Source organism: Aptenodytes patagonicus, chromosome 6, assembly GCF_965638725.1.
Source record: "Aptenodytes patagonicus chromosome 6, bAptPat1.pri.cur, whole genome shotgun sequence".
NCBI lineage: Eukaryota > Metazoa > Chordata > Aves > Sphenisciformes > Spheniscidae > Aptenodytes > Aptenodytes patagonicus.
Genome location: NC_134954.1, coordinates 63,182,730 through 63,199,124, shown reverse-complemented (window position 1 = coordinate 63,199,124; position 16,395 = coordinate 63,182,730). Strand labels below are relative to the sequence as shown.

The following is a 16,395-nucleotide window of genomic DNA, read 5'->3' as shown; positions in this document are numbered from 1 at the left end:
CTTAACTCACAGATTCAGGGCTGAGTTTTTGTAGGGCTTCACATCAGAAAAACATCTTTTTTCCCCTCTAAACTAAGCAAATTTCATGCAAAAATCACTAAAAGACAATACTTTTTGAACCTACAGAGCCATCTGCTTCTTCAAGCCCAGCCCCTCGTTAAACACATGCTTCAAGGCATCCCAATTTGGTTTCCAGATTTGACATTTCATTAAAGGCCACCTCTGCTTGGCAGTAGGCTGTTGCATGTCCCTTGAGTGGTCACTTAAGACAGATCTCTCTGAATTTCTCAGAATACAAAGGGCAATTAATTTAACTTCCTTGATTCAGGACATTTTAATGTTTGGTTTGATTTGTGGCCATTCAGAATGGTCCTTTTTGGGTTTTAAAGACTACATCTGAGTCAATTGCAGTCCTGTGTGATTCAATTTGAGAACAATGTTGATTAAAAAGCTGAAAGTTACCTTTTGAAAAAGGAGCATGAAATAGCATTAATTTAGGGCCTGCTTTTAGATGCATATAGCATCTAGTTCAGCTCCAGTTGCAAACACTAGTTTTTTAGGGTCCAAGCAGCAGTAAGGGCCAGATCGTGTGAAGAGAGATTGTCAAGTGTTTAGCACCTGCCATTAGTGACAGATCACTGTTGAGCTGACCTCCCATTAGTCATCCCGTTGAAAATATTTACCATCCACTTTCTCTCTCTTTATGACACATGGGCTTCAGTTTATGAACTCTTTTGTGAATTCAGTGCATAAAAGTTATGAGCTTAGAGTACTTTTCAAAAATCTGATCTTGACCATTTATTCCAACTGTCTTAGTGAGCTCAGCCTGGTTAACCACTCCCTGTTCTGTACAAAGGGTACAGTTGTCTGCCATGAACACGAATATTGCTAATCTGACTGTTGTGTCAGCCTTCTGCTGGCTTTCTGTGCATGCATGAATCGCACCCAAATGCAGCGTGCAGTCTTGTGTCCATCACCATTTTGTCCCTCAGATGTGCCGACATGGATGTTTTTTGAGCAATGCACTTTCTTCTTTCAGATTCTGTAATGAGAACAGTCCATGTCCATTACCGATTTTTTGGTCTTCATGGGGCCCTTGGAATAAATGTAGTGTGAATTGTGGTGGAGGGATTCATTCAAGGCAGAGGTCCTGTGAAAATGGAAATACATGTCCAGGCTGTGCTGTGGTATGTATTGTTTATTGACATTGCATAAGGGGCACCTATTGACATTTAGCATCTAGGGACTTGGTATTTAACTCCTATCTCCATCTTGGTTTTATTTCTCGAGCTAAAAGAAAATGATATCCTCAGCTTTTGCTGGAGAGGATGCTGAAATGAACTGGGAAGCAGAGAGGTGGCAGGTTCCCAAAGTCAATGAAGTTGGTGTGAGAGTGTGTATGTCAGTGTATGTGTGCACACATGCGCACGCAGGTGAGGACAGACTGGTGTACAGAGGACTTCCTTTAGGCCTCTGTAAGCTTAGTTATCAAATCCTTTACCTGAAAGCACTATACATTTTTTTTCTTCTGTCCCACTCTCAAGGATGATCCTGTTGAGTGAAGGAGGCCCCACATGCATCAGAAATGAGTCTCTCTATCATACTTGAGTAAACAACAGGTCAAACCCCTAGTTAACCCATCAGTGAGGCAATGGCTACCCATTTTCTCTCTTTATTTTCCCTTTTCTATTCTGGCAGCTGTTTCATGCAACTGTTTTAATTAGTTTTATGGAGAGTTTTCTTTCAGTGTAAGCAGATTTGATCTGGAACCTCCCATCTGTTCACAAGCTGTTTGGCATTTACTCTAGAATCATAAAGTCCTGAAGCATTACATTTCTTTCCCTCTGCCAGAAAAGACTGGTTTATTTATTTATTTTTAAACAAGAACGCAATGTTTGTCACTGGAATTCCTCTCACTAGTGGTGAGAATTGTAAAGACCCCAAATCACTGCATCCCCATCCAGCCAGAATGTTGTCTGTACTCAATGGATGCTCTACACCAAGGATGGCAAATGGTTCACAGTCCTCACTAGAGAGTTCAAAAAGCCAACCAAACAAAAATAGCTGTAAAAAGAGAGAATCTAAACCCATCTTAAAAATAAAACAATAAACTTTCCAAGGAATAAACATAACTGACATTTTGTCCTCATGGGGCTCCTCTAGGCTGACGTGGGAGCAGCATCTCAGGGTCACAGCAGGAAACTTGTTTGCTGTTATTATTTCTATTGCCTGAATTATTCTCCTGCCCATAATGTACCAAGCTTTCGAAGCCCCACAGGACTTTGAGTCAGCAAAGAAACGCAAACCTGAGGGAGAAATAAAAAGAGCAAGCATAGTCCACCCTTGAGGTCCACCTGAAAATATGCACCACCACCGCCTCCATAGTCACCACATTTTGTGCTGTGCCCAGCACTGGCTTGTATCTGTGAGGTCAGATAAGGTGGATGGAGGTTGTTTTAGATACAGAGGGTACCCTCTTATACTCTGGGGCGTAAATAAATCTCTGTCAGTTAGGCTGCTGCTGTTTAATAAGTAAGGAGAGAGTGGGTTTTCTTCTCGGCAGGAATATAAGACCTGCAACCCAGAGAGCTGCCCGGAGGTGCGCAGGAATACACCCTGGACCCCTTGGATGCCTGTCAACATCACCCAGAATGGTGCCCGTCAGGAACAACGCTTCCGCTACACGTGCCGTGCCCAGCTGTCCGACCCCCATGAGCTGCAGTTTGGGAGGAAGAAGACCGAGAGTCGATTCTGCCCCAATGATGGCTCAGCAGTGTGTGATACTGACTGTACGTCTTGCCAGCTCTGGGGGACCGTAGGGCAAGCCTAGATTTGGTGGTGGAAGGGGGATCCTCTCAGAACAACCAGAACCTGATTGTGTCTACATAAGTCTGGGCATGTATGACTAGTATCACTGCAGAATGGCAGGGATGGAGAGAGCCCCATGACTTAAGAGGTCAACGCAGTTGTGAACTCTGTGCTTATGGCAGTGTATAGATTTGTTCTTGCTACTGCCAGGGGGCCCCAAAGAGAAGAGGCAAGTAATGAGGGTGTAGAGAAGAGAAGAGCCATTCTACAGGACAGTGTGTCTTTACTCTTCTTTCTCTCTGGAGGTCCCCTTGTGCACTGCCTCTGGGGTTATTCCCTTCACTACTGCTGTGATGCAAGGCAGTGTCCTGAGGGCACAGCCTCGACTGCTACAATTTGCTGCCCAGAAAGGTCATTTTTCAAGGTTATCAGTAGACTCAGTTTGTGTGTGTACAGATTTCATTTTGTGTCTAGCTTAGCTGTAACCCTGTGGAACAAAACTCTTGCTAAGGGCTTTCAACAGAAACTCTTCCCCAGGCAAATAAATCCTGATTTTATTCATGAGCTGAAGCCCTTTTTAAAATCCCAACAACTGATTAATTTGTGATCATGTGGTGTCTTGTTTGTTTTCCTTGAAGCTCTTGTTGATGACCTCCTCAAGACTGGTAAGACCTCTGCACGGATTATCAATGGGGGCTGGTCCTTTTGGGGGGCCTGGTCTTCCTGTTCCAGGGACTGTGAGTTGGGCTTTAGGATCAGGAAGAGAACATGCACAAACCCTGAACCTAAAAATGGTGGCTTGCCCTGCGTGGGGTCAGCGATGGAGTACCAAGACTGCAATCCGCATCCCTGCCCAGGTAACCATGATCATCTTCCTGCATGAAATTCAGAGGTGTTTTTCCCGTCTTAACGGTAGAGTCACAAAAAAAATCAGTATTTCCAAGCTGCTTTTTTTCTTTTATTTGGGGGATTTTTCCTTAATTTTTTTTAAAGCTATTGTGATGACCCACGTGTGTGATCTTTAGTGCTATGACTTATGTTTCACCTAGGCTCAGAGGGTAACACAGCCACATCCTCTAGAGGAAGTAGTATTGTGGCTTGTCTAGCAATTTTTTGCTTCAAGAAGGTTTGATGCTCCATCCAGTGGAGGGCATCATGGTGCATCTGCACCTTGATGAGGAGACAGGCTTAATAAATGTGGCTTAATACTGTGTAGAGATGCTTGATGTGGCGGTTCTTCTTGTGAACACTTGTTTCTTCCCCCTCTCCTGCTTACGTATTGTTCTTGCGATGGGCATCTACTCTTGACATCAGTTACCATTTCCTGCACAGCCAGCAGGGAGTATTCTTGCCTGGTTTCCTGGTTTTCGAGTTTGTCCTCATGTTTATGTTGCACTCCTGGTCCAGAATAGTAATAATAGACCGTTGACTACTGTATTCTCTCTCACTTATCCTTCTCCTTGCTCTGTAATAACTTTCTAAACTAAATTTAAGTGATCTTACACAAATTACCTTGCCTCTCTGCAGTTCTAGCAATTATCTACCTCTGGCAATATAGTTTGTGGCCTATACTTGAAAATGCTATATTATAATAGTATTATTATGATTCTAAAATTCAATACAAAGATAAAATTCCAATGCAGATAGGAAAATATGATCAGAGTGTGCAGCAAGAGCGTAGCAGGAGTGTCAAATATTGCACTCCATGGCCTATAAAAAGAAAATAACTCTAGCACTATAAAGGCAGCTATTAGTACTATTTTGGAAGCTCTCAGTGGCTTTTCACTAATGTCTGTGCCCTTCTTCTGTGCTGTTTTCTCCCCTTGGACACTATGATGTTTTACAATCTGTTCTGAGTGCATGATTACTATTTCTCTGTGTGTCCCTCCTTCCCTGCCTCACTCAATGTGCATACACAAATCCTGGGTTTATCTGGCACTAAGTCATCAGGTTATTATCTTCTGAAATAATGGCCTATGGACCTGCAAGTCAGGCAGTCTAGTAGCCTGACAAGGCGGGGTGGGAATCAGGGATCTTAAGTCCCTCCCTAGTTTTACTGTTGACCTGTTATGGGGCTGTGCTCAGATAAAGCCTCCGAGTTTCTGTTTCCTGAAGGTTGGAACTAGAGGACTCGGGACCCCCAGAGAAAGATGCCATATAAGCTCCACTTAGATTGTACAGAACTTTTTTCCCAAGTAAATCTGCTGTTGCTGCAGGTGAAGCATCAGGAAACAATATAATAATAATGACAACGCTGTTTTGTAAAAAGGGATAGGATAGGATAGGATAGGATAGGATAGGATAGGATAGAATGGAATGGAATGGAATGGAATGGAATAGAATAGAATAGAATAGAATAGAATAGAACAGAACAGAACGGAACATTTCAGTGACTACCCTAAAGAATAGTTTCTATTTTGGCACTTTATGATGCAGAGTCTTTTTGTGCATAGACTTCATTCTGCATCTGCAGTGTGCAGCACATTCATACCCTCTCCTGATAGGAAGTTCTTGTTGTCAGGCGCAAATGTCCTGGGGTGCAAGAAACTGCTAGTTAGTCTGGGCAGGGTGGATCTGGAAGGTGAGATACTGGGGCTCTCCAGCTTTGTCACAGTAAGAGGAGTAACCAACGGCATCTACCTCTCTCTCCTTGCTTTTCAATGTCCTTCAGTGAAAGGCTCATGGTCTTGCTGGACTCCTTGGTCTCACTGCTCAGCAACCTGTGGAGGAGGACACTACCAGCGCACGCGGACTTGCACCAATCCAGCTCCGTCTAGCGGAGAGGATATCTGCATTGGTCTGCACACTGAGGAGGCCCTTTGCAACACGCACCCATGTGAAGGTAGCCAGTTCTTGTCCCTGCTCCACCTGGCTTGGGTGGTGGTGGGAGCAAGGCACATCTGCAAAATGTTTAAAAAATAAATCAGAAACACCACCAGTTAGAAGCTTTTCTGTCCATTCAGTAAATGTCTATTGAGCAAGGGAAAAAGGAGACATCCCAGTGTTCAACTGCAATGCATCACCTTTCTCTTTACCTGTTCACTAGCCCATGCTCTGGCATTCTGGTGCCGGACAGGCAAAATCTTGTTAACGGCTGATACGTTTAAAGTAATTGAAAAAGCAGGAGCTTGGTTCTTCAGTGTGGAAGCTTACAAGACAAACAAAAGGAGTCATGAAACATCAATCTGTACAGTTGCTGAAGGGACAATCCTTCCTTTTTTTTACACAGACAGGCAGATGAGCATGTGCTACAACTCAGAGGACAGGGTTTAGGTCTGTGCTGGTTTTGAACCTCCTTTGTGTATTTCTGATTGAGTGCAGGCTGACTCCTGCCCTTAGGAACATCAGCAAAACTCTCTAACTGCTGTAACTTGTGCTGGCTGCTTGGGGTATCCCTGGGAGGCCACTTCAGGACTTGGGGGTCCTGGTGCAACATTGCCCCATCCAGCTCCTTGTACGTCTTTAACCAAAGAGCTGACAAAGGAGCTTTTAAGACAACTCCATGCTGCGCAGTGCTCCACCAAGGGTTGATTCAGTCCGTATTAAGAAAACTACAACCTGACAAGTAGGGTATGATGCTTGCATTATTATTTGTATCGAGAAAATTAAATCCACTAAAGGCCCCTGGATTAGATGTGCGAGAGAGGCCCAGGCCAGGATCTAGACATCCTTCAGCATGGGAGAAGTTTGATATCTTCAAGGGATCCTATTCCTTCTGGGTGACGTTGTCTGCATGTTTTCCTGATCTTGGATTTCAGGTGGCTGGTCAGAGTGGTCAGAGTGGAGCCTGTGTAATGAAGAGGGCATCCAATACCGCAGCCGTTATTGCGAGGTACACAGCCCAGACTCTTCTCAGTGCATCGGAAACAGCACGCAGTATCAAGATTGCCTGTATAATGAAATTCCTGGTACGTACAGTGTCATGGAGGAGGGAGAGGGTGGGCCAATTCAGGAGAGCAGCTTGTGCCCTGACTGTCAAGCTAGGCTGAGATTTTCTCTACTATAAATTGGGTTTGGATGCTTCTAGAAAAACAAGCAAACAAACAAACATATTGTAAACTCCCTTGTTGCAGGCACAAGGGTAACTGGCATTCCTTTAAGGCAGCTTAGTTTTTCTTCAAAACAGAATTACCTAGATCTGTAATAAATAACTAGTACTGCTTCACCTGAATTGAAGCTTTTAACTTTGCATAGTTCATCTCAGGCTGGGTTATAAAAATTATTTCTGTTCTCAGTATGGATATGGGCAACAGAAGGTCCTCCAGTTCAGGTATCAAAAGAAGCATCCCAAAAGGGTGAAGAAATAAGGTGAGGCAGATGGAGAAAATTGGTGTGTGAAGTGGGGAGATTAATCAAGGGTCTAACAGAGCGACATTGTTGATGGGCAGATGGTCATCAACATCTTCCACCCTGTGTTTTGCGGAAATTGAATCTCTCAGGCAAATATTTGATATGGGTCTAGACTGAATAACCCCTTTCCACATGTTCTTTTCTGGATTACAGTGCCCTGACTTAAAAATCTGAGGTGTCTAGGCAATGGTACTCTTCTTTTTCATGGTTTTCTCAGCTATCTTCTTTCCCCTAAATGGAAGAAGCTAAACAGTGATCAGGTAACAGTACTGGAATTGTCAGGTCTTTGGAGAGGTTTTGTTGCATGTGTTTCACACTCTGAGCTTATAATTCAATTTAGAGAGACTCTCACCTTGCTGCAGAACACATGAGCAGCTTCTCGTGTCTGGAGCACAGGGGGTTTAATTACTTAAAGAAGTAAAGTGATGGCAAAATGACAACTTTCTCCAATCTTCTTTTTGTTTAGTGATCCTGCCAGCCTCCAGCATTGATGAGAGCACGAACTGTGGAGGTAGGGTACCACTGACTATATATCTTATTTTTATCTTAACCTGACTTGTTTTCTCCCTGTGCAGTATCAACCAAACCATTAATCTATACAGCTCATATCCCACTGATAGCCTTAATTCCACTGGAGTCTTGCTGTCTGAGTCAGACTGGAGGAATGTATCGCATGTCCACTTGTCAGTTCCAAGATTTTTATTTATTTTGGGGTTTGGGTTGGCCACTGAGGGTCATTAATTACCAGGGAGCACATTGCTTGTCTCTCTGTACCCACAGGGTAAATGGTTCAGGAGAAAGGAAGGGATATTCCTCATTCCACTACTGTAAGCCTCCAGCTGTTTAGAGGCAGGTGTTTTTAAATAACCTATAAAGATTTCAGTGAACAGGGTCTCTTAGACAGATCCTTTGCTGATAGAGGACGAGATTAGAGTTTATACTTGTCCTCCAAGCACTTCCTTTCATTCAAGTTCTCACCTCTCGCAGAAGTTGTGTCTCCTTTCTGCATGTAACTTGGAAAGATCCAGTTATTAGTGTCACTTTTCCACTGCCCTAGGAGCCCCTATGATAAAAATGGAGACTGAAGAAAATGGCAGGCTCCTTCGACGTTTTAAAATGCTAGTTTCACACTAATGACCATGTCAATTCCTGCTAGTGTCACATCCCTGCTTTCCTGAAATCTAGATGATCTGCAGGCTGCCAAAATCTCTTCTCCCTGTGGAGATCACGGCAAAAAAAGGCATGCCACCTGTGGCATGGAAATGTGGCCTCTCAGTTTGTGACTGTGGGGCAATCAATGGAATTAAGATTTTAGCACCTGCAATGTAACAGTTGGCTTTCTGCGTCACTCCGTCTCCCTCAGAGGGTGCAACGTAACTGCTTCAGTTCCAGGACTCCTTGCTACGGCTTGCACTCTGCTGTTATGCACTGTATCCACACTTCCTTCTTTTACCACCACCATTGTATTTGCTGTTGCAATCTACATTTTACCATAGCTAATATTATTTATTACTTAGTGTTTTACAATATTTGGCAAAGAAGCCAATAAATAGAAATTCCATTGATGCATCTCAGAAAATCTATATTTTCAAAGTGATGAACCAGAAAGCTTTCCCCCGGGGACTCACATGCTGCAAAAAAAATAATTTGTTTTTTCCCTAAGATACAGCTAAAAGTCACCTGAAAAATCAGATGTGTTTTTCAAAAGTGAGAGGGAAATGTAAGAGAGCTTTATGTTTTAGAAAGGATTTCCTACTGTAGTGAATCGGTAAGTGTAGCAGTGAAATGAAACATTCACTGCAATATAAGCAAAGCTGGACAGGAGGAGAATGTGACAGAGTGTCATGTGGCTTCACTGAGCACGGTTGCATGTTCTGTGTTTTAGCTCTCATGAGTGATATAAAGCAGGCGGAGGTTTTTAGAAAGGAAATGTCTTTTTGGAAATGTCTTGTAACATTTAGTAGGAAATGATTGTCTTTCTGCTGGTTTTTTGGACCATCATCCAAAACACAATAGAAAGTGGTAATCTTGCAATCAAATTTTATAGTGTGGTTTAAAAAATAAATGTAGCTCGTCAGTCTAATAAATTCTGTATGTTCCTTACTGTAATTATGATTGAAGTGCATTACTTTGCTGTAGAATTCTATTGGTTTTGTTCTTTTTAAACTCAGGAGGATATTTTTTAACTAAAGATTAGAGGAAAGCAGTAGACTAATGGGCAGAATTCTCTATTTGAAAAGCATATCAGTTAAAATGTAAGATGGCACCAAAAAAATGCACGCTGTGATCAGACTAAGAATGAACCTCATTTAACGCCACTCTGAGTAGTCCCTTCCATTTCTCTGCACACAGTCAAGTCAACACAGAAGTCTGTCCAAATGAATTGCCTTTTTAAGTATTACGGGAATTTTACCGCTGTAGTTGCCACTGAGCCGATGTGGCCCTCCCTTGGGACAGCTGCCCTGGGGGAAGCAGTCAGGGGTCCCCCCCCGACACTAGGGCCCGTGTTACTACTCTTTGAAAGATGACAGAGCAAAAGGTAGAGGAAAGGCAGTAGCATTTGGAGTCATCATCACTGATTCTTTTTCTGTAGATCCCCCCCTGCATGTAGCAAAAGACAACAGGGTCATAAAGTTTTGCCACCCAAGATTGCCTCTGGTTGCTTTGTTAACTTGGTGGCTATAAAGGTCACTACTGTTTGCTCTGTTGTCAGTGGAGATCTGTCGGTGGTTGGTTTTACCATGGGGTTTGAGACTCTCTGAGGTGAGGGAGGAATGAGGAGTACTATTTAACTTTGTCTTCCCCCCACCAGCCGGAGTTGCGAGTTAAGTACCTCCCAGCGCGTGGGATGCACAACTGCAGCTCCTTCCAGAGGTCAGCGCTGTGCTTGGAGGGTGCTGCTGCGATCCCATGTGGACAGATCTCTGTAGGAGGCTTTTATAGTCCAAGAGTTTTTCTTTTTGAAATATTTGCACTGTAGCTATCCCACCGGCACCTGCCTGCAACTGGCTTCCTATCTTTGCAGTTTGTGGAGAAAGCCAACAAAGAAGTGTTTTTCAAGCAGTTCCCCCCTTTCCTTTTTCCACCTTATCTTTCCAATTCCCCTGAGGACCCCTGTTTCACTGTTAGTGGTACAAATACACCTCAGAGGTAGTGCAGACGTGGCCAAGGCAATGCTGCCCCGTGAATAAGCAAGAATGCTGAGCACACTTGGATTACATGGGGGAGGAATGTGTGTCTCCCCCACCCCACACACAGTCCCATAGGCATGTTGGGCAGCCGACAAAAAGGGCTTTCTCCTCCCTTCCTTCCCCTTCAGAGAAACACTGAGCATTTTTATCCCCTTATTTCCATGACACGCACATTCTTTGGAATCCATTAATGTGCATTGTTTGTACGGCTCATTTCTTTAGCTGTCAGCTTAACATAATGTTTAGTTTCAATATCAATAGAGGGGAGAGAGGAGAGACAGGGAGGGAGCTTTGAGAAAACAATGCATGAACCTGTTAAACTGCACAAGGCAGAGCTGCAGTGGGGAGACCGATTTGCAGGGAGATTATGTCAGTTTATGTTAGAACGTAAGACTCTGGCTTCAACAGCTTATTAATGTTGATCCCGAGAAGTCATAGTTCTGATTTGCACCTGTGGTCTTGTCAGGAGAGGGAAAAAGGCTGTTCTTTAAAAATAGCATCTCTTTTCATTTTCCTTGCAGGTTTTAGCCTCATCCATCTGATCGCCACTGGGGTCTCCTGTTTCTTCGGCTCTAGCCTCTTAACGTTTGTGATTTATGTGTACTGCCAGCGCTGTCAGAGGCAGTCCCAGGAGTCGACCGTTATCCACCCAACCACTCCCAACCATCTCCATTACAAGGGCAACACAACTCCCAAGAATGAGAAGTACACCCCTATGGAGTTCAAGGTAGGGTACTTGATGAGAACTACCACAAACAGCTTGATACTACCTGAACAAATGCTGTATTTATGTCACGGTTGGAATTGGGTAGGTTTGTGTATCTGTGCCCAGCTGTTGGCATTACACGTGGGGTTGAAGGGGCATTTAGCCGTACTGTCAAAAAGGGGTTAAAAAGTCCCATTACTGCAATGGGATTTTGTTCTGTTCCACAGTCCTGATGAATGCCAGTCTGGCAAGTACATACCAAGATACTCCAGCCCATTCTGACTATTGTATGCATACAAATTGTCCTCTAAGAAATCAGTAAGAGCTCAGTTCAGTGCATTGTTAGTGCGTGGTAAGAGGAAACGGAGGGGAGGAAGAATAAAAATGGAAACTTCATCAGACAAATGGCTGGGAAAATACTTATTGGTAGGATGAGGTTGTGGAAATGCTTTGGGAACTGCCAAATTGGAGAGAATTGAGAAAGCTGAGAGGGTTCTGCCCCTTCTATCAGTACTGGACAGAACTTACCCCAGGCAGCCATGCAGAATTCAATGATAGCAGCAGAATTGGGAGTTGAAGCCTTAGGAGAAGATGGGTGTTGAAGTGGCATACTCTGTTGCAATGTCTGCTTGCTAAAGAGAACATCACCCATTATCTGAGCAGATAGGACTACGGGTGCAAGAGACAATATGCTGAGACAGTAGCACATCGTTGTATTTGAGCATCAGTCTTCAGTTGAAGTGTGGGATCAAAGAAGTGAGCGGTGGGATGGGTGAAGGGGCTTCATGTCACCACGGGAGGAGCAGCCTGCCTAAGGTCACTTGAACAGTGTGGAGCGTTATCTGGGACATGAACACAAGACAGAAGGAAACCCTGCAGCTGCTTGCTCCTTCATATAGCTATGTGCAGTTGACATTTTGATTGTCTTTCTGCTGATCTGGCCCTGCTTCTGACTGAGACCTAACAATAAGATCAACAGTGGGACCGTTACCATAGTCTAAACTCCCTGGGTGCTGGGGACTGTTTCTATGTAGGGATTTTATAATGCTGGGCACAGGACGATTCCTGATACATGGCCATGATTTGCAATGTGAATACGCATCAGAACTAAGAGCTTGCATCAAATCATTTGAAAAGAGTCAATGTTGTTTTGGTGTTTTAAAGGAAAACAGTTTGAGCTGGAAAATAACAGACTAGTTTGGCAATAAGCATGTGCTGAATTCCTTGTGTTGGGCATTGCAGCCCCTCAGAGGATCCCACTGCCTATAAATGCAGTCTCAAAAATACGTTTCTTAGCAGCATAAGGCTACAGTTGCATACAGTTTAATAAGGGTACAGCGTCATAATGTGAGTCAGCATGGATTTGTGGAAAGTAAATCATGTCAAGCAAATTGGATTCCTTTTTTAAATTAAATAAATATTGATCTAGATAGGAGGGAAGCAGCAGACATATTGGGATTTTCAGAGGCTTTTAACAAAGTTTCACAGGATGTATTATTCTACACACTCTGCATTTACAGGTTAGGTAATAAATTATTGACAGGTAAAGAACTGGGACCTGATACTGGAAGCTTCAAACTATGAGAGTAATCCTTTCAGTTATGTGAGCAGTTGTGGCAAAGTCAATAGGAAAACCCAGATGAGAAAAGCTTGCAGGAATAAAGAGATGAGCAAGAGTATCGCCTTGTTTCTTGCATAGCAAGCAATGAAGAAAAGAGACAAATTTATTTTTGTGGCCAAAAACAGGTAGTTACAGTGTTGGCTTTGAGTTAACATTTTCTTAATGATTTATATTGTGCTATTATATGTTATCAGATGATGCTAAAATAGGAAGAATGGTTAAAATTTAGAAGGATGAAGTTGTTCACAGAATGATCTTGATCAATTGGGTAAATGGATTGTGAAATGCAATGTGTCTATGCTGAATGGTGCAGTGGAGTAGAAGTAATAACAAAGTTAAGTAAAGTTTAAAATAGCAGCAGATTAGTTAATGTAGTATCAGGAGGGAGCTGACCTCTTTGATAGATCCATCTCTGAATACTTGATCTAGTGTGTAGTAACAGTGAGCAGCTGTTGGAGTCTTCTTTCGAGGGACATAAAGAGCCTAGGCATTAGATCAAGATTTGAAAAGTCTATTTAAAGGAAGGCATTCGCTAACTGGGACTGTATGGGTTAGGCTGGGGGAGAAGGGACTTGGACACAAGGAGAGATAGACCAGATGGGACTTACTTATAAAATATTAGGAAGTGAAAGAGTTGAAGTGCATAAATCTGCAGTCACTGGACGGACCAAAACTAAATGTTTAGGAGCAAGGGGCTACTTGCCGAGAAGAACTCAAAGCCATAGACTTTCAGAGTGGTGAATGAGGCAAAGAGATTTACAGAAAGGGTAAAATCTGTTTATCAAGTGAAGACCCTTTTCTCTATTCCTGTTGAATATTTATTTCCTTATGTTCATCTTCTCTGTGGCCCTCCTTTCTTAAACTCTTGCCTGAAAATGTCTCATTTAATACTACAAATTTGCCACTCCTCAGTGTTCCCTTGAAGGATATAGCGTTAGCACAGTGAGAGGAAGGCTCTGTGTGCTCTGTGCTGTGTAATTACTTACAGACCTTGTTATTAGCCAGCTTTATATTTAGGAATAACTGGCAGATTTTTCTAAGGGTCAGGAGGGAGTTTTTCATGCCTTCAAGGAGCATGTGTGGTTTTATTGTGATGCTACACAATTAATATTCAAATGATGGAGGAGCTAAAATTCACCTTCTGGAAAATGAGGGTTGGACTGAGCTTGGATATGGGCCCATCTGAATTTAAAATGTGTATGTGTAGAAGAAAGTGAAAACACCTGAAATTCCAGATTCTAAACCCAAGTAAGTTTCTATTCAGCAGATAGCAAGAAAACTGCTCCCAACGTATTTTAGGTAATGAAAGCAAAAGAATCATTGTAGGTTTGTGTGTATGTTTGTGAAAGAGAGAATAAATCCACGATTAAGGAAATATATGGTGTGTAGACTACTTTTCAGTAACAGAAAATGATCATACACAGTGACGTGGTGGTAGCAGAAGGCTGAGCATGTGCACAAGTCTATTATTTTCCATTCTTTGATAATAATAAGCTTTCTGCGACCATCTTTAGTTTGTTTTCATCTTGAAATATCTCTGCTCTCCAACCAGCAGGTGAACGCAGTAGAAAGTTTGGCAGTGTTACGTTCAAACGTATAGCACTGAATGCAAACTCATAAATTAAGGTGAATTTTATATGAAGGCAAATTTTAATGAAGGAAGTGCTAGCTGATATGAGCCTTGTTGGACATTTCAGCACAGCAATGCAGTAATGCAGATCAGATGTAAATATCATACATAATGGTGACCTATTGATCATTTAGCTGATGCTAACTTACCTAGGCAGTGTTTTGCAGAAGAGTGTTTTATTTTTGCTGGCTTCTTTTCCCTTCCTGTTTTGCTTTCTCAGGAATGCTGTGAGGTTTATTATTAGCTATTTTAGCCATGATGTCTTAAAAGACTTCATGCATATGCATTTACCAGCAGCACGTTGATTTTGATTTGTTATTCACAGATCGTAGGGGAGAGACCTTTTGGGTCACCTAATAAGCAGTTCATGTTTCATTAATTGGTTAAAGTTCATACAGCACTCTGACAATATTGAAGACTGTGCAGAACAAGAGCATAATGAAATAAAAATTATCTGCTCTTCACATTTTGTCATGATGGGTTACAGAACCACCTACAACCTTCCTAGTACTGCCACACCGATTAGTTAATAACTGGCTATCAAAGCAGAGAGATCCTCTTTCTTAACATTTTTCTTCAGCTGCTTAGTGACTTACTCATGTGAGTTACTTATTAGAGTCATGCTGATGGAAAGCCAGATGATCCTGCAGTAGAAGCGGGTCAAGGTTGAGCCCTTGTGAATTAGGAGCTCTTGGAACAGCCACACGTGGAGAAAGGGTTTGGACTGAACTTCTTCCTATTGCTAAATCCTCTGCCAATAAAGAGAGCCAACATTTTATTCTATGCGGGATTTGGACAGGCGAAGGCGTCTGCACATTGGTCCAAATCCAAAATCCAATGGCCTTTGGATCAGGCCAGATGGGAGTAGTGAGAAATGTAAGTTCGCAGGATGATTATGATGATGATTCTGCAGATTTTCTTCTCGATTGTGCTGGACAGACCTCCCTCTGTCCTTCCTTCCTTAAACACAGCTTTAGTCATGAGTCACGCAGTCAAACTCTTTCTGTACTGATGCCTCAAATAAGCTGAGGAAGCACCTGAGCAGTGCATCTGCTCTGGGCATCACCGCTGCTCTTGTAGAAGCTAAGGGCCAAACACTGAAGTTGTGCTCAAGCAAAACAGTCATTTATGTCAATGAGCAAATTTATTGTGGGGGAAGATGAGGTGAGAACTGGGTGAGACTGCAGGATATGACAATGAAAGAGGAAAACTAACTATTTGATGTATCGCCTGATACCTGAAGTTTCGAGGAGGACATCAGAACAATACACATTAACTTCAGTAGGACTGTGAGTCCTGCACTTGCCCAAAGTTATACAGCAAATATAAATGCAGCTACCAGAAAATGGGGGGAATATTCAGTAGATCACTTGGGACTCTGTATAAATTAGAACCTACAATGAATATTTTTTAATAAAGTAAGAACAGTGCTGTTGAGAATCAAATAACAGTGCAGAGCAGACACCCCCTATGAAGGACTCCGAACACTGTGATCCACACTTCATTACTAATCCCGAATAATTCATGGCAATAAAATACCAATGTGGAGGGTTATGAAACAGAAACCAATTCTGTCTTTGGAAGAAGAATCCTTCTGAATAAAACAACAGGCTGGGTGTTTGGTGTGTCTTTCAGCATTGCAAAAAGAAATAAAGCTCAGGGTATAGGAAAGTGGATACCGCTATGGATTTTAGATGTCTCTCTCTTGGTGATGGTCATTTTCATTGCCGCTGAAAATCACACCTTTTTTATAGTGGGGAGACAGCCAGCGGTTCAAGTTTAAATGAGCTTTAACTACTGTGAAGTGCCCTGGAGGAATGTTTGTCTAAGTCAGCCTTGGTCTCTGAGGATGTTTGTTTCTCTCTGCCATGGAAAACTTAGGGCTTCAGTGTCCTATCGCTTAATTTGATATGTTGCTACCTCAACTAAAATTGGCTAACGCATTTATTTGTGGTGATCACAGCACATACACTGATAGCACTGTGATATAAGCTTTTTTCTTTTCCCGGTGACCCTTTCACTGTGCATCATTCAAGCCCTAGGAAGTGGCTGTAAAGTTCAGACATAAGCCAGCAGTTGATGATACCCA

The 16,395-nt window shown here is 42.6% G+C and overlaps 1 protein-coding gene across 4 annotated transcripts in view; it reads left to right on the top strand.

Annotated features, from left to right (window-relative positions):
• SEMA5B (semaphorin 5B) overlaps window positions 1-16,395 on the top strand; it is a 276,934-nt gene that overhangs the window by 245,666 nt on the left and 14,873 nt on the right. For all 4 annotated transcript variants that reach the window (XM_076342971.1, XM_076342972.1, XM_076342974.1 and 1 more), the window contains exons 17-23: window positions 1,040-1,187; window positions 2,564-2,789; window positions 3,447-3,665; window positions 5,480-5,650; window positions 6,567-6,716; window positions 7,625-7,669; window positions 10,871-11,076. In XM_076342971.1, coding sequence (XP_076199086.1) covers window positions 1,040-1,187; window positions 2,564-2,789; window positions 3,447-3,665; window positions 5,480-5,650; window positions 6,567-6,716; window positions 7,625-7,669; window positions 10,871-11,076 — 1,165 coding nt within the window. The remainder of the gene's footprint in view (window positions 1-1,039; window positions 1,188-2,563; window positions 2,790-3,446; window positions 3,666-5,479; window positions 5,651-6,566; window positions 6,717-7,624; window positions 7,670-10,870; window positions 11,077-16,395) is intronic.